This window comes from Canis aureus, chromosome 15 (assembly GCF_053574225.1).
Source record: "Canis aureus isolate CA01 chromosome 15, VMU_Caureus_v.1.0, whole genome shotgun sequence".
Classification (NCBI taxonomy): Eukaryota; Metazoa; Chordata; class Mammalia; order Carnivora; family Canidae; genus Canis; species Canis aureus.
Genome location: NC_135625.1, coordinates 61576507 through 61599818, shown reverse-complemented (window position 1 = coordinate 61599818; position 23312 = coordinate 61576507). Strand labels below are relative to the sequence as shown.

The 23312-nt window shown below is 43.1% G+C and overlaps 2 protein-coding genes, 1 pseudogene and 2 gene segments (V, D, J or C); 1 reads left to right on the top strand and 4 right to left on the bottom strand.

Annotated features, from left to right (window-relative positions):
* Positions 1 to 1011, bottom strand: part of LOC144285120 (M1-specific T cell receptor beta chain-like) — a 40211-nt gene extending 39200 nt beyond the window's left edge. The window contains exon 1 of the mRNA XM_077850372.1: positions 83 to 1011. Coding sequence (XP_077706498.1) covers positions 83 to 305 — 223 coding nt within the window. The 5' untranslated portion in view covers positions 306 to 1011. The remainder of the gene's footprint in view (positions 1 to 82) is intronic.
* LOC144284988 (T cell receptor beta constant 1-like) overlaps positions 1 to 23312 on the bottom strand; it is a 113825-nt gene that overhangs the window by 48711 nt on the left and 41802 nt on the right.
* LOC144284990 (uncharacterized) overlaps positions 1 to 23312 on the top strand; it is a 76222-nt gene that overhangs the window by 27412 nt on the left and 25498 nt on the right. The window lies entirely within an intron of this gene.
* Positions 12364 to 12837, bottom strand: LOC144284991 (histone H2B type 2-K1 pseudogene; annotated as a pseudogene).
* LOC144284989 (T cell receptor beta variable 24-1-like) lies at positions 19931 to 21733 on the bottom strand. The segment is given in 2 exon segments: positions 19931 to 21387; positions 21519 to 21733. Coding segments are annotated over 2 exon segments (456 nt in total).

The following is a 23312-nucleotide window of genomic DNA, read 5'->3' as shown; positions in this document are numbered from 1 at the left end:
GAGAAGGGCACGGCCTCTAGAGAATGTCTCGAGATGAGACCTGCAAGGTGCAGCCACCTTGCCCAGGTGTCCTGAAACTCACCTGCTCCCAGGAGACACAGCACCACCCAGCCCAGCAGCCCGAAAGCCGTGGGTGTCCTCCAGCCCCGGGGGCTCCAGTCGGCTTCTGTGGCATCTCCCTCTTTGCAGCTACTTGGCCCCCATTTTCGGGAGCGAAGCCACTTCCCTTTCTCGCGGGGCTGAAGGGAAACACAAGCGACTGGTGGTGGCCGCTGTGGGCTGGCGAGGCTTGTGGTCACCAACATTTATTAGCCTTGCTCTCCTTTGAGGCTAGCAGGACACTCTTGTCAAACTTGGAGGGTATCTGCGTATTCTGAATCTTTATGATGAAAACTGATAGAGCACATTTATCACTTAGAACTGCGAGAGCATGAAACTTCCACTGTCGTCACAGTTGCACTTTGGTATTTTAGATGCCTCACGTCCACCCTGCAGAGGCAAGTCCAAGCATGTTCCTACCCTTGCTTCTCCACCGGCATGGGCATGGGTTTTTTAGCCACTACCTTTTCCAAGAGGCTCGTCTGTAAAACCTCGGACAGGCCCCCAGCGTGGATTAGTTCACGGGTCTGTACCCAGTTCACACTGTTCGGCGCAGGGCTCTATCCTCGTTAGCCGACTACACGCCCCGTAGTTGCGGGAGCTGGTGGCTGCTTTCCTCAAGGTTGGGGTTTGCTATATCTTTCTTCTTTCTCCTCTTTTCTCTGAAGCAGGCAGGGATGACAGCTGCTAACTTCCGTCACCTCACATTTTTACCAGCCAACGTGGTTTCTTCTTCTGCTGCGGGCATGCAACCTCTTTCTGGCTTTCTGGTCTCCACCTGCTGCTCCACGCAGCAGCACAGCTGTGCCCCTGGGTGCTGAGAGTCCTGGGGGAATCCCGGCCGTGGCTGGGGGGCATCAGGGCGTCTCTTCGGCAGTCCAGCTGCGACATACTGCTCCCTTTTCTGGGTCACTGTGTCCTTCCTGCGTTGGGGTGACGTTTGTGGGGGATTGCACAGTGTTTTCCCTCTTGGATACCTTCAAGTTTGTTTTGTGCTTTGTTGGAGCCAGAATATTCTTGGCTGGGGTGGGAGTGGGGGATGGAGGAGGAGGAGAGAGCAGAGACTGCCCTCCCCCCCCCCCCCCCAATTGCTTCCAACCACAGCCAGGGCTTCACGGAGTCCTTCTCTATTTTGCCAAATCATTGTCATCTCCAGGCAAGAGGTGGGTCCTCATCCCAGTTTGGGGGCAGCACTCACACCTCAGAGATGGCTTTCCTGCTTGCAATCCCCTTCATGCTGGGGGCGCATCTCTGACCTTCCCCATTCCCGGCCAGTGAGGCGCATCTGCTCTCAGGACAGCAACTCTGCCCTGCGGAGGCGTGTTTTCTCTTCCTACGTTGCTACCGGTGTGGTTCCTTTCAGGAAAAGCATGGCAGGGAACAGGCTTGGTTTCACGTCAGCCCTTGGTGTTTTTCTGTTGTCCTGGGAGTTTTCCATATTCTAGCTGTGGGGCAGGTGTTCTCTGTGGGAAAGCAAGCAGCTTTCATTCTCAAGAACCCTCTTCAAGCCAACAATTTCCTTATTACTTAGTAAAGCTTGGCATCCCGAATTTCGTCTTTAGAAATCTTTCACAGTTGACCTGCGTCTACAAAGCTAAACCCAACTCTCTATTTACACCCCGGTCCAGTGGATTTCCCCAGGTTCTATGGTGCTTCCAACACCATAGAAGTGGATAATTACAGCTCATAGATTTATAGTTCATCCCAAGCATTCTCCATATTAGATTAACCCAAGAGTCAGGAGGCACCTGATTTTATATTCCCAAACTCCCCCCAACCCAGCAGCAAATTCACTCTCCTCAACAGGCTGCTTCCCTCCTCTGCACCCCATTGACAGGGAGGCTGCTCTGGTCTCTCCTTTCTTTCTCTACATCAAAAGCGATGTTGTTGACCTGAGTCCCTAATAGCCTTAGATCGTGAGCCAATTGCTGTACCTTCCCACTCTTCTGTCCTAGAACCTTCCTTCTGATCTCTCCTTCTTCAGGCCACCACCTTCAAGACTTTGGAAACTTTTCCCCAATGTGCGGCAGGCGTCTAAGTCTGGGAATCCTGGAGATGGCCAGGAGCCCTGAAACATCTCCCTCCATCTTTTGTACTTTTTGTACTTTAATGTAATGTGTTCCGTTGTGTGCTGTCCATCTGTCCATGTCTCTCCCAGGACTTCTTCGGTGTCTGCTCTCGGCCTCCCTCCTCGGAGGCACTGCTTAGCAAATCTGTTGCGTCTCCCAGCCGTCCTTCTGGGCTAACAGTCTCTGGACAACAATATCTATGCCTGCCTCTACTCCACTAAGGAGCCATTTCTGAAAAACCCCTTTAGGAGAACATTAAGTGCCCTTTAAGTGCGCAGCAAAATGTCTCCTATGGCTGATCCAGAGCCCAGTTATAGACTCTAGAATGTTCACTACACCTCAAATCCTGTTTTACTTATGCTCAGGCCCTTGGAGTTGTGAGGAAGTTGCTCTGCCCTCTATATTTTCATGTTATATGATTAACCTTTGAAAGATCTCATGAGAGACTTTTATATAGTGAGTTCTCTTTTAATTGGTGACACGGTGTTCAATTTTATCAAATGTTCCCCTTTATCAAGATCTGAAGTGAAACATTCATAAGGAATGCGTTAGTGCCCTCTAGTGGAATCTTATTGAAATCGGCAGAAAAAAAATGGTCTTAAAGAGGTTCACATTTCATTATTTTTTAAAAGATTATCTATCATCTATCTATCATCTATCTATCTATCTATCTATTTATTTATTTATTATTTATTTATTTATGAGAGCAAGAATGAGAGAGATCACAGAGAGAAGAAGGAGAAGCAGACTCGCCACTCAGCAGGGAGCTCAATCCCAGGTCACGGAGATCATGACCTGACCCAAAATCAAGAGTTAGTTACTTAACCCACTGAGCCACCCAGATGCCCTGAAGATGTTCACATTATATTTTAAAGATTTTATTTATTCATGAGAGACACAGAGAGAGAGGCAGAGACACAGGTAGAGGGAGAAGCAGGCTCCCTGCAGGGAGTCTGATGTGGGACTCAATCTCCAGTCCCGAGATCATGCCCCGAGCCAAAGGCAGCCGCTCAACTGCTGAGCCACCCAGGTGCCCCTGCCGTTTACATTTTAATCTCCACAAACTGTGAATGTTTGGATTCAATTAAAAAGGGAACCAAGGTGCTGCATACAATTAAGGTTACTAATCAGCTGGCCTTGATCTAGGGAAGCCCAGTCTAATCACATGGGTCTTTGAAAGAAGGGAACCTTTCCCAGCTGTGTTTGGAGGGGGACCTGGGTATGGAACAGGGTCTGGGAAATGGAACATTGCTGGTTATGAAGGTAGAGGAAGCAGGTCATAAGGCAAGGGCATTTGATTCTTTTCTAGAGCTTTCAGAAAGAAACATAGAGCCCTGACAAAACATTGATTTTAGCTGAATGAGACCGGTATTGGACTTCTGATCTCCAGAACTGTAAGATAATAAATTTGTGTTATTTCAAGCCATTGAGTGTGTGTTAACTTGTTCTAGCGTGCAATCACCGAGACTATAAATTCATAGCGAGATGTGGTAAGAAAGCGATTCAGGGGCAGCCCCCGTGGCCCAGCAGTTTAGTGCCACCATCGGCTGGGTTTGTGATCCTGGAGACCTGGGATCGAGTCCCACGTCAGGCTCCCTGCATGGAGCCTGCTTCTCCCTCTACCTGTGTCTCTGCCTCTCTCTCTCTCTCTCTCTGTGTCTCTATAAATAAATAAATAAATAAAATATTAAAAAAAAAAGCGATTCAGATGGGGAAAAGCGAAGGAAAGGCTAATAACTGGGTGCTGATGAGCATCCGGGCCATCTTGTGGGTGGGGGTCAGGCCATGCAGCAGAGGCTCTGTGTCTCTTGGGTTCGCCATCTATGTGCAGAGGATGTGGCTGCATTGATAAACTGCTGGTGCAGAGGGACTCAGGTATCAGGTTCCTGCTGGACTGTTCAAGGGTCAAGGGGAGACCATTCTTCTCCTTTCTCTCTCTCTCCCTCCCTCTTTTTCCTTCTGCATACTTGAGTGCCTTTGTGTGGTCATCTTGCAGGGGGATGGAAGCTGCAAAATGTATGGGCTTCTGTGGCTATGCACAAAGACAACAAATTCTACTTTCCTGCCATTTGGAAAGTGACATCCTCCCTGCCGGCCTCAGCCACCGCACCTCGCTGGTTCTGTGCCACTTAGCAGAGGCCACGGAGTGCACTGTGCCAGCCACGGATGGTCCCACCAAAGGCAAAATTCTTCTCAAGAGAATAGGCCCTCAGAGGCTGGCAGTAACACCTGCTGGAACATTCTGATCCAAAGCCTGTGCAGAGGAGGCATTTGCAGAAATGGAGCATGCCAAGAGCAGAAACTGGTAGCATCCGCCTTTAAAAACAGCATCATCTGATTCAAACTCCTGTCCTTAATATCCCTTTGCCTCTTCAGCTTCTCCCAGAGTGGCTTTCTTCAGCAGCAGCCTTCTTTCAGGGGCTCAGAAGTAGGGCCCCATGTTGGTTTTCTATTGTTGCTGTAACACAGGATCGCAAACCTAGTGGCTTAAAAGAACACAAATTTATTATCTTGCTGTAGGTTAGAGGTTTGACACGAGTCTCATTGGGTTCAAATCAAGGTGTGGCAGGGCCATGTGCTCTTCTGGAGGCTCTGGGCAGAATCTGTTTCTTTGCCTTTTCCAAGTCCTGGAGGCCACCTCCGGTCTGTCTGGGGCCCCTTCTTCCATCTTTGAAGAGAGCCACAGCAGGTGGCATTCTTCCCACATCACTCTGTAAGGACCCATGTGTTTAATTGGGCCCACCCGGATAATCCAGAACAATCTCCCCGTCTGTCTCAATGTCAACTGATTAGCAAACTTAACTGTATCTACAAACTTGATTCTCTTTTACCATGTTGTAAGGCAATATATTCACAGATTCTGAGGATTAGCAAATGAATATTTGGGGTGGGGCATTACTTGGCTTATTAGGAACCCTTAGCTAGAAAAGGAAGGTAAGACTGGGAACTGTTGAAATGTAAGAAATATAATTTTTAGGGGGAGGAGAGGAGGCAAGCCCAGGGCCCAGTCCTCTTAGACATTGCTGAGCCATTCTATCGTTTCCTTTAATGGACATATAATGAATATCAATTATGTGGCAGGTGCTGTTTTAGACTATGGAAATACACGAACAAAAAAGATGACGTGCCTGTCTCCAAGACGCTGATGATTTTTCATATTGATCATTGACTGAACTTGTGTGCCACGCACGAAGGAAGATTCTGGGAAAGGAATGCTGGAAACACGTATCTTCTTACCATAAAGATTTTGTAATCACTTTAATTTGGCATCTGCAGAAAGGAAGAATTGTGGAAGGTGTAGTGGGAGTACAGAGGAAGGAGCCCACGATCTTGGGAAAACAGAGCACATTTTAGATAGTGCTATTTCAAGTAATATTTTGAAGAACAAAATGAGTTTGTCAGATGGGCCATTCAAGGGAAATATTATGTGCTAGAGTTCAACGTTGCTAGAGTAGAGCATGTGAGAACGTGAGTGCTAGAAGGTATGGTGGGATTTTCTAGAAGGGTTGTCATTTTACCTTATATATGCAGGAAGTTTGTCCACCACCAGACACCTCTGTCCTGGATAGTTTACTTATGTCTCTTCCCAAACTCACCACCATCCGCAGGGCTCTGCTGGCCTGTATCAAGCTTGGGAGCAGAGTATACACATGCTTTAAATGCTGGTAAGCATTTGGAGACAGAGGGGCAATTACTTTGTGTGTCGGAGGCTGGATCTGGTCAGGTCATTTGGTTTCCTCCTCCTCTGAGAAGGCCTGAAGAGTCTGAAGCACTGGCCCATTCCAGCTACGTCCAGCTCATGGGTCTGTCCTTCCCAGTGCCCGACTGTGATGGACTTAATGGAGAAAGGGATCTGTAACTCAAGAAGGAAAATAAAGAGCTCTTTATCCCAGACTCTCATGAGAACTTGACATTCTAATACAAAGATGTCTTTTTGGCAAGGGATTTAATTTCTTTCCTTTCCAAATACTAAAGGAATCATCATATGTTTCTTTGCATGATAATCAGTTTAGATTTTATATCTGTTAGACCACAGAGGGCCACGGAAAGACGAAGGGGAAGGGAGTGACATGGCCAGAGTTTTGCAATTAGGAAAGTTGCACTTGGTACTGGGATGCTGATGCTTCATTAGTTGGGGGAGGCTGGAGCCTGAGACATGGATAAAGAGGCTACTAAACTTACCTGTGGAGCTGATAAGAGCATAAACGTGACAGTGTTGCACTGAGAGAATGGATGAAAAGAAAAGTTATGTGGGAGTTAGAAATCAAAGCTCTTGGAGAAAGAGTGGGTGTCCGGGGTAAAGGAGGAAGAGAAATGTAGCACAGCTTCAATCTCATGCAAGTAAATGACTCATACTTCAATTCACCAAACCAGGAAACCAGAGAATAGCTTGCAGGGCCAAGATGACATATATCCAAACTCCAGGGGGAGGTGTTCAGTTGGTCTCCTGAATGGACTTAAGTTCAAATTAGGAATCAGGGTGAAGAGGATGGATCTCGGTTTCATTTATTATGAAGTAAGGTTCTTGTGCTCCCAGCCCCAATCTTGGGATGGCAGACAGCAGCCAGCTTGTAGAGAAAGACAGGAGACTGATGCCATCTCAGAAAGTACCTTTTCTCTCTAAGAAATTAACTTTTCTTTCCTCTTCTAGTTATCAGTCTCTCCAACTATGGCAGCAGGTGGCAATTCAGTCCTGCTTAACTCATTAATACTTAGGCTACCCCAAAGAGAGTTCTGTTGTCTAATCATGGAAGGGGTAGGTCAATTCATGAGAAAGACAGCTTGCCCCCCAAGACACTGATGAGTGTTCAGATGATCCCCAATTTCTCCAGGAAACTTTCACAAATTGGCTGATAAAAAAATTAAAATCACACTAGATATTGTCTTGTTAATTGGATCCTGGTATTTGTTGTTTTCCCCAAGGTCTTGCCTTGAGGTTGCTAGTTTTCTGACTCATTGGAATTTCAAAGGATTGTGCTCCCCAAATAATCAATCAACTGAAAAGTTATGTCTATGTTACCTCAAAATTCATAGGAACAAAGCTCATTGTAGATTGCATTCCCTTTGCCAAACAATTTTATTCTCTTCTAAAAAATTCTCTCAACCTTCATTCCATCCCTTTCCCTGGCAGCTGTTCTGGTCTCATTTCTCATCCTTTTCCTCAACCCATGGAGTAAAACAAGTTGGTTTCTTACCCTGAGGCTTTGGTGTCCTTCCAGTAGGAGCTAGATCTTTCCTCTTTATCTTTCCTTTGTATAATTTCCCTTTGCTCCCTTTACCAAACTCCAGGCCACTCTACTTTTATACTGTGTCCTTGATAAAACAGTAGGAGGAAAACTTGATCTATTGTGTCCAGGACTCAGAAATCTCTCTCAAGTAGTTTTGAATTCTAATTCAATGTATTTGATTGCATCTAATTCTCTGTATTTCTTGTCCTGATAATCTTGGCATTTGTTCTCCTTTGGTGTGGTAGGCAAGATTCTAAGAACAACCTGCAGTGCCCCTTGCCTGTGAGTAATCCCCTCCCCTTTTGAGTGTAGGAGGTACCGGTAAATATAATAAAACCTCGCTCCTGTGATTGAGTTACATTGTTTGGCAAAAGGGATATTATCCACATGACCCTACCCGAACCTAATCACATGAGTGTCCAAGGCACAGTTTTCTCCAGCTGGTAGCAGAAGGGGAGGCCACAAAGCTTTCAGACTATCAGCAGGATTTGATGTGCATTTCTGTCTCTGAAGGTGGAGAGAACAAGGGAGACTGCAAGGAACTGTGGGCAACCCCTAGTGACCACAGGCAAGGAAACAGGTGATTGCCATACTCACTCCTACCACCACAAGTAACTGAATTCGGCCGATAATAAGAATGGATGGGAAGAGGAGTGGGCTCCAGAAGAAATTGCAGCCTGATGACACCGTGGTCTCAGCTGACCTTAAATAGAGACCCACCACCCTGGTCTTCCGACATGCAGCACTGTGGGATGATAAATCAGTGTTGTTGTAACCTGCTTAATTTGCACCATTTGTTATGCAGCAACAGAACATAAATACAGCTGGTTATCACCCAACATTTTCCTTTGGGGACCTACACAGTGACCCTGTTGCATCTCTGTCTACTCAGAATCATAGGTTTTGATTTTAAAAATTACACTTGCATCTACCCAGGTGAGGTTCTGCTCCCTAATAATCCCTGTGAAAAAAACACATTTCTTTTGTCTTATTACCTACCCACCTCCCCTCCACTAACTTTTCCCTCCTTCTCAGTAATCCTGAGCCCACGGGTTGTCTGAAAACTTGTCTTGACCCTCTGTTACTCAGGCTCGGGATTCTACATCTGAGGAAGCCCCTCTGTCCTACTGAATTTCCTGTATGACTCCATCAGTCATCGAGAGACACCATCGTAGAATCTTTGAAGGATCTTTGTTAATCTGAGGATTTTGTTCTTTACTTGATCAGAATTCAGTTTTTTTTCAGAATTCAGTTTTATCAAAATTTTCCCTGCATCTGTATTTGAAAATTGAAGTTTACCATAGGAAATAGGACACTTTAGGTTAATGCTCTCTAGTCTAGCACAATATCATCAGCCAGGGGTAAAGACTTGGATTACAACAGGAAAGATGTCTTGGAGGGGAAAAAAGAAGTAAGGAATATTACAGTCAAGGCCGGGCTTCGGTTCAATTTTTGTGAGAAAACTCCTAATTTGAGTCAGGAATCTTGAGGGCAGTGTTCCTTCACTCCTTGGTTGGCTCCTTTCTTGTGCAGAGAGGATGTGGCTGTGCAGTGCTGTGGCTAACTGCTGGCACAGAGGTACACAGATGTCTGGTTGGTGCTGGCAGAGACCAGGGTCAGGGGAAAAGATTTCAGCTCATTTCGAGAGACATCATACCCCTCAGGGGCATCTCCTTTTTCAAAGTTGTCAGTACCAGTTGAGTAGTAGATCAGCTGTAGCCCAAATCCTGGGTCTTGGCGATACCAGAACATTGAAACATGATTCATATCCTGCAAACACTGTAGGGTTAATTTCTTTCCTGTCCCCAAGATCCTATGTCTTAGGAACTGATTGACCAGAGCATCCTTGAGACCTGTGGCATAAAAAAAAAAAAAAAGTGGCCAAATAAAGACACAGCCCCGGGAGAGGGGTCTGATGCTACCATCCTGAAGAAACTCCTCTAGTTGGAGCCCTGGAAACCTAGTGGCAGGTGCCCGGGACTCACCTACTTTGACAAGACAAATGACAACACAGCAGAGCAACCTGTTGCTCATGGCAGCGTCAGATGAAGAATGCTGTCCAGCGCTGTGATGAATTTAGTCTCTGAGGCCAACGCTCTTCGTTTGCTTCCTGGCCAGAGACCACACCCTCCTTCCTCACTGCTTCAGAAAAGAATCAAAAGTCTCTTAGACTGAACAGAATGTGGCTGGTTTCATTTGTCTCGGTCACATGATTGTTTATGATGTTCTTTTAAGGAATGAGCACTTTTTACCCCTATGAACTCTAATCTCCTTTATATGCTATATCCTTAGTAATGTGGTGGGTTTGTGTCTTTTGAATTTTTGCTAGATTCTTATGGTACGTTGAGGATTGTTGCATGGACCCTTGAGGCTTCCCTCCAAACACTTCTCTGGAAACTTTCCCATTTCATTCTTCTACCCAACTTGAGATTTTACCATAAAAGCCCTCTAATCTTCAGCCAGCCTTATGTTATTCATTTCCATGAGTTTCTGCTCATTAATCTCGGTTTTCGTATAATGCCTGTGCCCCTTCTCTCTCTGTGGGCTGCCTCATAAGGGAGTGAGCGGTATGGTGGGGGGAATGGGGCAACTAAGTGTATACACACAGGAACATCTGGGGGGTGCCTAGAACTCGCTCTGAGGTGATTCGGATCTGGTGTACGATCTCCTCTTAACTGGAGCTTCCTCCAGGCAGAACTGGGTGCAGACATACAGTATACACCCCCTTGTAGCTACTGATCCCTATGAGTGGTCTAGTAACTGCTCTCAACACCACTTGCTTGGTTGGGGGGAGGGAGCATTCTTGGGAGATTGTGAGATGTGAGTCGCCACAGATGAACTGAAGTTCAAATGTCGTAGATGTGGCTTTTTGCTATTTAACATTCTTTCTAGGAAGATTTTTCCCCCTCAAATTCTAGGCCACCTGAGGGTGTGGCTGTAGATTTCTATAGATAAGCTGCTAGCAAAGAAGCATGAAGATGTCTCTAGAGCCTGAAGAAACCCTCCTTCTTCTTCTAGGAGACACTGTGTGCATCAGGGGATCATCTTCAATGTTGCCAGCAACAAGTGAGCAGTGGATCAGCTGTCACCCCAACGTTGGGACTTGGTCATACCGGGACATTCTGTTATGAACAAAGTCCTAAAGACATTCCACCCCCACTGCATTCTGTTTTATATCTAGATTCTGGATCACTCTAATATCCAAGTGACTAGTGGGAGAAGGATACACAAGTTATAAGCAGTGTCCACCAGGAAGGCCAAAATTTTGGCCATGAAAAAAAAAAAAAAAAAAAGCCTGGTGCTAGAGCCTAGAAATCCCAGTTTATGATTATTCCTAATGTGCCATGATCTTATCTGCTGCCAGGAAACAAAAAGCTTAGTGCCCAGAGGAGTCTGATCCTCAGGGCAGGGTAGGAGGAGCATGTCTTCTTCTAGCTCTCGTCAGCCTGTGGGTGGTTTGCCTCTGATGTCACTGTGTCTGCCCACACCCATAGTCCTGAGTCCCGCAGAGATGGAGTCTTTCTTCCCCCTCACAGAGCATTACTCAGCTAAGCTCAACTTTTCTGGGCAATTCAGAAACAATTGTTCTTTTGGGTCTATACATGCTATTCCTTTGCATTCTTTCTGAATCAAGCTTAGTTTTTCATCCACAACATTCTTTAATAACCACTATTGCCACTAGGTTAGCAGTTAATCTGGAAACTTCTAGAGGGAAGCTTCTTGGATCTGAACACCGGTTCTGCCTCTTTTAACTATTATCTTAGGCAAGTAAGTGGGCTGCCTCATGCCTCGATTGTACTATCACTGATTTGTGCCAATAAAAGTGTGTATCTGACAGAGTTGTGAAGAGCGAATGAGTTAAAGTGTTAAGTGGTATAACAATGCCTCGTATATAGTAACCACTCATTAAGATTTAGCTCTCAAAATAGTTAACTAATAGTACTGCTACTAACGTCATTATTGACTATTGAGTCAAAAAAAATTTTTTTTGAGTCAAATTTCTATGCTGGGGATTTTGTTAGGCAATCCACATACATTTTCTGGACCAAATAAAACCTCTGGGAGCCAGATATTACTGATTGCATTTTAGAGACTAGGAAACTATCTTTAGAGAGATTCGGTAATGTGGCAAAACTAGAAAGTGACCAGATAAGTCTAATCCCAAAACTGGTAGTATTTTCAACAATTAGTAATGAATTTCTCAAAGATTCTCTATTTCTCTTCCTTTCTCTTTTAAGGGTTTGATGAAAGCCTCATTCCTGCGGGAGTTATTTTTCAATTTACCCTAACTTCTGAATCTAAAACCACATGTGGTATACCATCCCCTATCTGCCTGAAATGCAAAATATCCTTTACTCTCAGGGGTCCTAGGCTAGCTCTGTCTTTTCTTGTTGAAAACCTTGAGCACTTCACTCAGCATAATAAGTCAATCAGAGAAGGACAAACATTATATGTTCTCATTCATTTGGGGAATATAAAACATAGTGAAAGGGAATAAAGGGGAAGGGAGAGAAAATGAGTGGGAAATATCAGAGAGGGAGAAAGAACATGAGAGACTCCTAACTCTGGGAAACAAACAAGGGGTGGTGGAAGGGGAGGAGGGCGGGGGGTGGGGGTAACTGGGTGACGGGCACTGAGGGGGGCACTTGATGGGATGAGCGCTGGGTGTTATGCTATATGTTGGCAAATTGAACTCCAATAAAAAAATAAAAATAAACAAAAAACAAAAAGAAAATGCAAAACAAAACAAAACAAAATTCTATTAACCCAAAATAAATGAAAAGAAAAAAATAGAGACTTAAGAGATATTTCAGACATATACATTTACTCATTTATGCCACAAATATTTTTGAATGCCTGTGATTTCAGGAATGAGGAAGGCTGAGATGAACAAGATAGTTTTTTGTTGTTGTTGTTGTTTGTTTGTTTTGGGAGCAGCTCACTCTTTATTGATGGAAGGCTCTGGGTCACTTGGAGCTGGTATATGTGGTGACGGCCTTGGTGCCCTCAGATACGGCATGCTTGGCCAGCTCCCCAGGCAGCAACCGACGCACCGCCGTCTGGACCTCTCAGGATGTCAGTGTGGTCCAGCCCGAGTACTGGGCCAGCCGGGCAGCCTCGCCAGCCAGCCGTTCAAACACATCGTTCACAAACGAGTTCATGATGCTCATGGCCTTGGAAAAGATGCCGATGTCAGGGTGCACCTGCTTTAGCACCTTGTAGATATACATTGAGTAGGTTTCCTTGCACCGGCTATGCTTTTTGGACTTTATCACCAGAACCATGGCCTCTGCGGCCTTCGGACTGCGGCTGCTGCCCATGCTCGGCGCCCATCCTCCTGCTTGTCCTCTTGGCATGCACAGTCTAAGGGGGAGATGGACATGAATTAAATAATCATATACATAAAGGTCATTGTGGAAATGTTGAAAATGTGCCAAAGGAGTAGTAGTGGGTGTGTGTAGGGGAGAGTTGACCAAGTCTGAAAGCCAGGGAAGGCTTCCCTAAGGAGGGGTATTTAGATAAGGAGAGTTAATCAGATGGAAGTGGATTGAGAATGGATGACTAAGAGTGTTCTAGACAGAAGAAATAGCACATGAAAAGGCCCTGTGGCAAGAGAAGGAAGGAACAGGGTTCTGGAATGGAAAGGAGGGCAGTGCCACTGGTGTAGTATTGTTTACCTTCCAAAATATATAAAATAATCTAAATGTTTAGTACGAAGAGAGTTATTAACTGAATTATGATGCTGCTGTAGAAGGGCACTGTGTAGTCACCGAAATGGTGTATAAATCTATGTATGCGGGAAATACTCATAATATTGATGAGTAATAAAAACAACTTGTTAAACTGATTACTGATATTGATAACTAATAAAAACACACTGAAACAGTGTAAAAAAAAAGAAAAAAGAAAAAAGAAAACCTTTAGTATGTTTTTATCAGGTAGCTGATTCAAGTTCTTTTTTTTTTTTTTTTTTTCTAAATTCTCAATTCTTGGTAGATTTCTAACATCCATTGTTGGCCATTTCTGGGTTCTGTCCTTTAGTTGTCCCATTACTTACTTCTGAACAAGTTTCTTTTAGCATTTAGCAAGTTTTACGTGATTCCAAACACTTTTTTATCACACGAATCATCCTTGTAACCAGGTTGGTCTCTTATTATAAGAATTAGGAGAGAATTCTGAAGAACCTTGTCTTCCTATAAACATTTCTGTTTGTAGTAAGTATTTCATCCAACCGAAGGTATTTTTGTTCTAGATATTTCTGCTCCTTTGGCTACCAGTTTGCTTCCAATAGAGGAGATAATTTCAAGGAATGTGATTCTGGGAATGCACATACTGCTAAATGCACCATAAACTCTCCTCCCATCTTTCATTTTCATCGTTGCTGCTTTGTTGCTGGGATGGTGACAGTGCATGACTTTCTCTTATAGCCATGAGCTATTGTTCTGCTTAGACTTTCTATCTGCATTAGAGTCAGTTTTGTGAAGCTGTATTTTCCTAAAATATGATCCATTTAGGCTTTGGAGTCATTTATAAAGAAATGTACAAAATATTGTTTTAAAAAAATGTACTCTGTTGTGATAATTTCCCTTTGTCTTTTTTTATTTGGTATATTTGTTCTTTCTGTCTTCTAGTTGGCAAGCAATTTTCTATTTTTCCCAAGAAATTAGCTTATTTATTTCTTAGTTCTATTGTTTCAAAATTTTCTACCTCATTTACTTTTGCTTTTATGTTTATCTATTTATCATCTATCTATCATTCTTTTATATTTACTCTTTCAAATGCTTTTTATTTCTTCCTGTGGATTTGAGATACTGTCAATGTCATATTCTTTCAGCTGGATGACTTTAATATTTTTCTTTAAGGCAAGTCTACTAACTGAAATCTTATTTTTTGCTTATCAGGGAATGTCTTTATTTCACCTTTATTCTCTAAGGCTAGCTTTGTTGGGTATAGAATTCTTGGTGCCTTTTGTTTGTTGCTATAACTCACACTATCTTCTGACCTCCATTATTTCTTCTGAAAAGTCAGGAGTCAGCCATATTGCCAGTATCCTGCACATGAGGATTCATTTTTCTCATTTTCTTGTTGATTTAAACATTTTCTCTGGTATTTTGGCTATCCAAGGTTTGACTATACCATCTAGATAAGGATCTCTGTGTTTATTGTACCTGGGAGTCATTAAGCTTGTAGGTTCTATTGATTAATGTTTCCCTAATTGATTGGATAATTTTTGGGCTATGATTTGTCCTTCCTCTCTCTCTTGCTCCTCTCTTCCCAAGCCTCCTATTTTTCATAAATTGGTAAACCTAGTGGTATCCCACAAATCTCTAGATTCAGTTCATTTTTGTGTAGAGAGCATTTGCCTGGGCAGCGCTGTGCATGGATCTCCTGACATATATCAATACAGTTCCAAAACACATGAAGTAAAACCAACAGAAATGACAGAATAAATGAGCATATCAAAACTTTGTTTGGTGGTTCCGATACCTCACCTTCAAAAATTGATCATACCAACTATACAGAGAACAAATGAGGGTAAAGAGACTTAAAAAAAAAAAAAAAAGAAAAAAAAGAAAAACAGTATCAACCAAGTTGACCTAACTGATGGTTTTAGAATAATCTACTCAAAACCACAAAATATGCATTGTTTTCAAGAATATATAGAATATTTTCTAGTATAGACCACATATTATGCCATAAAACAATCTCAGCATATATAGAAGAATTGAGAAAACAGTTCTGATCAAACTATTTAGAAATAAACAACAGAAAGAAATTTGGGAAATGCCCAAATACTTGCAAATTTGACAACATACTCTTAAATGAATCATGGATTACATAGATTACTGAAGAAATCTCAAGGATAGTTATATTTTTAACTGAATGAAGGCTGAAATATATTAAATCATGGAATGCAGTAGGAACTACAGGGATATTTATAGCTTTAAATGACTACTTTAGAGAAAAAACAAAGGCCTGCATTATAATCTAAATTTCTACCTTAAGAAACTGTAAAGAGAAGCTGAAAGTAAACAAAAAAAGAAGAAAGAAGGAATCATAAAGATCAAATTTGGAGTCAACCAAATAGAAAACAGAAAAACAATGAGAAAATCCATGGAACTAAAAGTTGGTTACTTGAAACAATCCACAGAATTGATGAACCCCTAGTTAGACTCAACAAAGATGCAGGAGAGAAGTCAGTTTCTGATTGTGGACTGGGCCATTTCCCAGCTTGGTAGAGACTGACCCAGGGTCAACTCTCCACCCAGATGGTTGAGCAGATCACACTGCCTTCTCAGGGCTGAGGAGTCTGGGAAGATTTGCAGTGGCTTTTGTAGTTTCAGATGACATTGGGTGGGGCTTCCTCACCTTTGTGACTACCCTTTTTATGCAGGCTGTAGGTGCCTGTGTAGCACTGTGTATTCACTGCTGGCACAGAGGTACAGGGATGTCTGTGAGAGGCTGGTAGACTCTAGGGTTAGGGAGAAAAGCTCTTTCCTTAATCTGGAGACAGTTGATCCAGAGGAGAGCTCTGCTTTCTCTGTGGTATTAACACCATATGAATAATGGAGCAGCTGTAGTGCCTTTCCTGGGTCTTGTCGATACCAGTACATGTTGTCATAGCCCATAGTTTGAGAACATTCCAGGGTAATCTTCTTTCCTGTCCCTGAAATACAGTGTCTTGGGGTCTGGGAGACACTACCATCCATGAGGCCTGAGAAAAGGAGACAAAAGTTAGCAACAGAGATCTTGATGCTGGAACCAGGTACAAAACCAGAACAAGGGAAAATATTCCTTTCTAATTTTAGAGAAATCAATGTCTATGACTTACCTGTCTCCAGAAGGAAAAGGGACACATAGTAGAGGAGTCTGAAAGCCATGGCACAGCTGAGTCAGAAAGGTGTCTCCCAGTTCTGGGGAAGTGGGCTGGGCTCTTGATGAAGTCATTGTGTGACAACACAGTCCCTACAAACTATCTGGGCCCCACAGCCATCCTAGTATAGAGCAGTGTCATCTAGATCCCTCTACCCATCAAAAGACTAATATTTTTGTTTACTTCTCTCATCCAAAGTAGGCTACATGCTTTGCTTATTTGTCTTAACTCAAGTCTCTAACATTTTTGCAAAACATTAAATTGCAGCTGTTTTACAAGCTATGAAAGTGATGGCTGCAGAGGTTTGAAAGGCTGTAATAGGAAGTTTGACCTACTTGGGAAAGTCAGGAATGGAAGTGATGTTGGATGTGATGTTCTGAAGGATGAATCAGAATTAATTCCTCTGCAAAACTGCGAAAGAAGAGCTCAGAAAGGAGGTCCCAGTGAACAGGGTGGCTCAATCACATAGGCATGAGAGACCACATTGGGAGGTTTACAAAGAAGGAACCCATTTAGGTAACACATGTGAAGGGCTTAGGGCAGTAACTGACATTTGCTGAGTTCTCAGAAATTTATTGTTCTAATTTTATAATTACACCACTTTCTCAGTCTAATTTCTCATCCACTCAGGGTTCGGGTTTCACCAACTTTATGAATTGAGGCTCCTTTTATTAAGTTCATTTTCTCTTAACTGCACCATCTATCATGACATAATAGAAAATTCAGACCTATATTTTTTTCCAATACATGCTTTGGTAACGTTGACTAAAATATTTTGGGCGATGCTACAGTAAATAACCTCCAAGCCAAGCACCATCTTCTCTCGACTCTTCTCCTCAACAGAAAAGTCTTTAGCTTTAGTCACGAGTTACAAAGATAAATCCTGAAATCCCTTCCCCCTCCATCAGCTCCCTTTGCCCTAGTTCAGTGGGATCTACGGTTGACATTCGGTCAAATTCTTGCTGAGCCACTGCTGACCTGGGGGTTTGGATTTGACTATTTTGGCTTCACTATTTAAGGATCACCTTTATGTATTTTATATATGACAACTAGAGGCTGCTGCTCACTCTTGCTCTCTTATATGTTCCAAAAGAATATAACAATTTTGACTTACCATTACCCTGAAATATTCTCCTCTTGTTAAAGACTTCTTTAAGACAAGGCAAATCAAGCAAATTGAATGACATTCATTCCTTGCTCTTACTTTGAAAGCTGGTCTTACCTTCATAGGTAGCATCCAGGAAGAAAAAAAATAATGAAATTTTACTGCCCCCTGCTGAAAAAAAAATTGTGAAAAGGATGACTAGACAGACATTTGGGAAGGGTTTTTCTGTTGAATTTTAAAGAAATAGGAAGGGGAGAGGCCCCAATTGTTGTAGGTGTGAGAATATTCAAGGATCATGGATGAGCTGATGAAAGTCCTCAGCAGTAACTGGGTGTATAATCTGATTCTTATGGTAGAAGTGATTAAAGAAAGAGAGAAGAACCCAAGGGGTGGACCTTGGGTTGGGAGGAGGTATGAGAGGCTCAGGTCCCACTTGGACGAAGGGGTCCTTGAAGGCAGGAGTAGCTCTCCAGCCCTTGTTGCCAGGGCAGGAATGACTCATGCGTGACCTACCTTTCTAATATAGCTAGGGAAGTGTTTGGAGCAGCTGCTGAGGATTTCTCAGTGTCAACAATGAAGGACACAGAAATTATCAAAAATAATTGTTACATATGTCTCCACACTTTTGATCCAGTAAAACATCGTCTCTCATTTTCCAATGTTCTTAGTCTTCTTATAGAATTATGCTTCACCAAACATATTTTATTTCTTTTAAAAGGATTTGTAGGTGGGGGCTGTGGAGGACTTAAATAAACATGCACCAGAACTCAGAAAACATGTCACTTGGAAGAAAATCCTGAGGAAGTACTCGAAAGACATATTTTTCCTTTCCTCCCTCCTTCCTTTATTCCATCTTTCCTTTACTAAGTCAGATGTTATACTTAGTTCCAGGGATATAAAATTGGAGGGCATCACTCTTAAACTAAAGAACATATAGTCTCAAGAAGAGTCAGAAAAGAATACAATAACTATAGTCTTTGGAATGAATAAGAACTGAGTCTTCTGTCTGTGGGAGTCAGAAGAGCCTTTATTAATTTTATTTATTTATTTTTAGACTCTATTTATTTGAAAGAGCAAGAGAGAGCATGAGAGGTGAGGAGAGAAAGGGAAAGAGGATACGGAGGAGCAGACTCTGATTCCAGGACTCCAGGTTCACAGCCTGAGCCAAAGGCAGATGTTTAACCGACTGAGCCACCCAGGCACCCCACAAAAACCCTTTGTAGATAAGCTAATCTCTTAGCTAAGAATTAAAGTCTGTGCAAGAGTAAGCCGGGGAGTGAAGAAGTAAGTGCCCATTTAGAATGAGAAAGAACACTTGCACTTAAGGATCACCTTTATGTATTTTATATATGACAACTAGAGGTATAGTCGTAAAACTTGGCTTGGCCTCTTCAGGGAAATATAAAGCGTTCAGCTGAGCTAGAGTCTAAAGGGCTGAGGGAACATGGAAACTTGGCTGCATTTTTAGATGGAGATTCGTTCATGAAGGGCCTTGCATGCCATGTGAAGAACGCCAGATGCATTCCGGCTGGTGATGATGTTGAAGACCGAGTAAAGCCGATAAAGTAAGGGGCTAGTAGGCCAGTGAGAAGGGATTGCATTTTTGTCTAGAGAATGGATGCTGAGGGTCTGTGCTGAAGTAGAAGCAACAAGGAAGGAAAGCAGTAGCTGAATCAGATGAACACATGTATTAGCTATGTGTGCCCTGTGATGTGTCCTATCTCCCTTCAGCCCTGAAGGACAGTTTCTCTCTGCTACGAGTGCTGCTGGCTAACAGCCCTCTTTGTGGATTGCCTTGGCCAGAGAGACACCTCTCTGCCCTCCCCATCACTCAAAGGCATGCCCTTTCTTAGGGCGACCCATGCACACTGACACTGTTGCAGGGAAAGTGGGTACAAGACCTGGCCCCCTCGCCTCAACTTCAGGAGTTTCTAATGGCCATCAAGGCTTCAAGGCTCCTCGTGGCTCAGCTAAGACTTTTGTCAAGGTTGCAGGACAGCCCAGCTTTATCCTCAGCCTATCCTCCTTCTTTCTTTCCGCGATAACACTTTCTAATGGCCCACTGAACATTAACCTCTTCTGCAAAGTCTGCTTTCTAGAAAACCAAATCCATGACAATATGGATTATAGAAATCACAGATTTGTAAATGGACTTAATGTGAGGGCTTATGGAAAGAGGAATCTAGAATGATGGTTCCAGTCACTGAGAAGCAATATAGTGTTTGAAGCCAGAATGGGTGCCTGCAGTGTTAGGGGATGAGAAATACAGCAATAAATTACTTGAGTTTGAACTGTGGAGCATCCAGCTGGAGGTATCCAGGAGACTGGTAAGTCCACTAGTTTGGAGCTTATGAAAGAAATTGTCATGATCACAAATGGGAAGGTTAAGGAAGAATATTTATACTAAGCGAAAAAAGAAGGCAGAAGGAAAGTCCTATGAAAATCTACTGGAAATGGCTAGAAAATAATTAAAGGGAATAGTTAATAGCGTATGAGAGAATTATTATTATAGATGAGATTTTGGTGAAGTGTATATAGAAAGCAGGGAACAAAATTCTAGAAAACTGACTTTTAATTTTTTTTTTAATTTTGAAAACTGACTTTTTAAAGGGAAAGCAGATGAGATAGAACTCATACAGGAGATTGAAAAAAAAAGCGTGACATTCTTTTCAGATCAGAACAGGTAGAAAATGAAATAAGTTGCATTCTCTGGGTGAACTGTCACCGAGTCGGGGATTCTTTTGTTGAAATAATTGAGGCTCATGGGGTATGAAGACAAATTACATCAGAAAGTCTTCAATTTATTTCTTAGGCAGGTTTTACATCAGGCTATAGCAGCCCTTGATTGAGTATTTTTGTGCCTGGAGTTCACTGGCTCCCAGGAGGGTCCCCTCTGCAGGGGAGCAGGGGGCTTATTCCAATACCTTGAGAGAAAAGGAATCTCCAAGCTCTGAGCTTTGGCTCCATGCTGGGGAGCAGGCAATTTTTTTTGGAATCCAGTACATCTAGATAATGACATAGTCTCTCTGCTCCCACAGGTTAAGATTATTCTCAGCAGAGATCCGAGTGTGGGGCAGTAGATGAAAGATATCTTTTATAGATCACAGTCTCTAGTACTTGACACACTTCACTTTCTGAGTCAGATTTAAATAGTAATTAAATTTACTTAGCGTGAAGTTTTAGAAAACAAGGTAGTCAGTTTGTGCCTGGTATAAAATCACCCAAATACAGAGTTGAACAGTGCCCAGCTCTTGGAGGAACCAGGACTGAGAAGGGGACAGCAAGATAAAGGGACCATCAGAAGGAACAGAATGGAGTGGAACATGTTGCAAAGTGGGCAAAGAAGAGGCAAAAGAACGATGACAAGCCACATCCTGTTGGAGCTCATAAGAAATGCTCTTACTGAAAACCATGGTGGTCTTGGCAAATGTCAGGTTCATTCTCCTAGAAGGACACTACTGAGCTAGCCCCACTAGAATAGAGAAGGAGGGTCAGTCGGCAGGGGAGATAGGTTCAGTCCAGCCTGTGGTTTCCATCACCGTATGGCCTGGGGACATTGACCCAACATGGCCACAGCTCAGATTGAGGCTCACACGGTGTAGAACTACTCAGACCCCTCTAGGTCCCCATGTCCCACATGGAGGAAGCCTTCTGTGTGGTCCGAGCAAATGTGCCTGCTTTCTGTATGGGGAGCTGGTGACCAATAAGCACTGTGTGAATCGCTGCTGGCACAGAAGTAGAGAGCTGTCTGGTTGGGAATGGCAGTCCCTACAGACAGGGAGAATTTCTCCAGGTCCGTTCGAGAAGCACTGTACCCATTGGAGACCTCTCCTTCATTAATATAATTGACACCAAAGGAGTAGGAGATCAGCCGTAGCCCCATTCCCGGATCTTGTCGATACCAGTACATATAGTTATGACTCTTAGTCTGAGAACACTCCAGTGAAATGTTCTTTCCTTTCTTTATAATCCCATTCCGGGGGGTCTGGGTAATGCCAGCATCCATGGAACCTGTGGGGGAAACAAGACAGAAACTGGAGACAGAGCCCAGGAAGGGTCCTCCAGCTACAGGCTGAGGGGAGAAGCTTCAGCCAAGAGCTGGAAAATGTAAGGCAGGGTTTCCCCATGCTTCCCAAACTCACCTGTTCCCAAGAGACAAAAGGCTACACAGCAGAGGAGCAAGAAGCCCATGGTAGGGAAAGGCAGGATGGAGGCGTTTCCAACTCTGAGTGTTGGGGAAACAGGGCATGGATATAGGAAATGGGAAAAATTCAGTCAGCGATGTCCCTCACAGCTTACTTGGCCTCTGAGAAAGATACACCCACACCTCTGTCCCCCCAGAGCCTAACCTTCACTCACTTATTACTCAGGAAGGTGGTGCCTTGGTTTACTATGCGTCCTACCAAATGCGCAGAAACTCTTTAACTTGCTCCTCTTCTCTTCCTGGTTCTTCTCTGCCACCCACTGGGTGGTAGTCTCTCCTCCCCTTCCCACGCCTCTCCTATTACAAGTGCTCCAGGGCACACCCCCACCCCAGATGAATAAGCTATGGAGTAAATTCAGAATCATCTCAAAGAAAGGGAAGCTAGTCCCAGTGGAATGTTGTGACTGTAACATTTCTTTTTTTTTCTGCATTTATTCATTTTTGTCTAATCCGGGTCTAGGTAAGCTATGCTATTTGAATATATTCACCATAAAGTTTGAAAGTTTTGTTTTGTTTTGTCTTTTCTTGGGGGCCAGCACGGCTACCTTTGTTCCAAATTTCCACTGTTCTTTGATGGATGCTGCTTTTCTGGTCAATGTTTCCTGGGCACATACCTTTACTGAAAATATGGGCTAATTGTAGGAAGGTATTCTCTTAATGTGGGTGTGTATTTCAAAGAAATACTTAATATCTTCTCTTTTATTTTGAATGAACTGAAAATAGTTCATTAAAGAGGTGATTTTAGCATAACACAGATTGTTGCTGACTTTAGGAGGAAAATCTTCAGTATTTCAATGCAACAAAGTATAAATACAGCACAACAGCAAAGACAGTGAGAAACATTGGTGTCATAAGTCAGTCTTCTTTGCCCTTTAGGTCTGTGCTTTTCCTGACTTTTCCTCATCCATGAATATACCATTGCCTCCTACACTAATCAATCTGGCCATATATCTCATTGGGAAAGTCTTCTTCTTAATAATTTCTCTTTCAATTGGGAAAATTTCCAGCATATATAAAGAAGATATATAATAATATAATGAGCTTCCATGTCCCTACATAACCTGGCTTCAGTAATTACCAACTCATGGCTTCTCTTGTTCATTTCTCACTATTTTCTCTCTCTCCTCTTATTTTGCACACTCATTGCTTTGTTCTGGCACATTTTTATAGCCAGTGTACACCTTCTATATGACATTCCAGTGTTCTCTCCTTTTTTTCTCTTTCTGGACAGAATTGTTCATTAGTCCTACCAGTAGAGACTTGGATTTTTTTTTACAGTAAATTGCTTATCCAGGGGCTTGATTCATACAAACAGGATAATTTTAAGAAAGATTGTCATCTCTGAGTTTGCCCTTAATTGGAAAAACATGGCCCTACTTTGCAGTTCTTAAAGAAAACATGCTGTTTTGCTGCCCCCTGGTGTAGGCAGTGACTGGAGTGGAAGAGAGATTTGGGAGGTATCAACTATTATCAGGGTCCGTCTGTTGAGGTCTGGTGGAGTCCTACAGTACAAGTCTGTAGATGCGTGGCAAGGACAGGAGAAGCATACCTTGTCCTAGGAGCAGAATCTACGCCCGAGGAGGAGTGAGCGACCATTATCAGAGGAAGGAACGGAAGAGATATGTAATTGGATGGGCATAGAATTGAAAAAGATGCTCCCATTTCTGGACAACCCAGAAAGACCTTGATGGCATGAACCAGTACTCCTCCTCCAGGATGGCTCATATGGTTC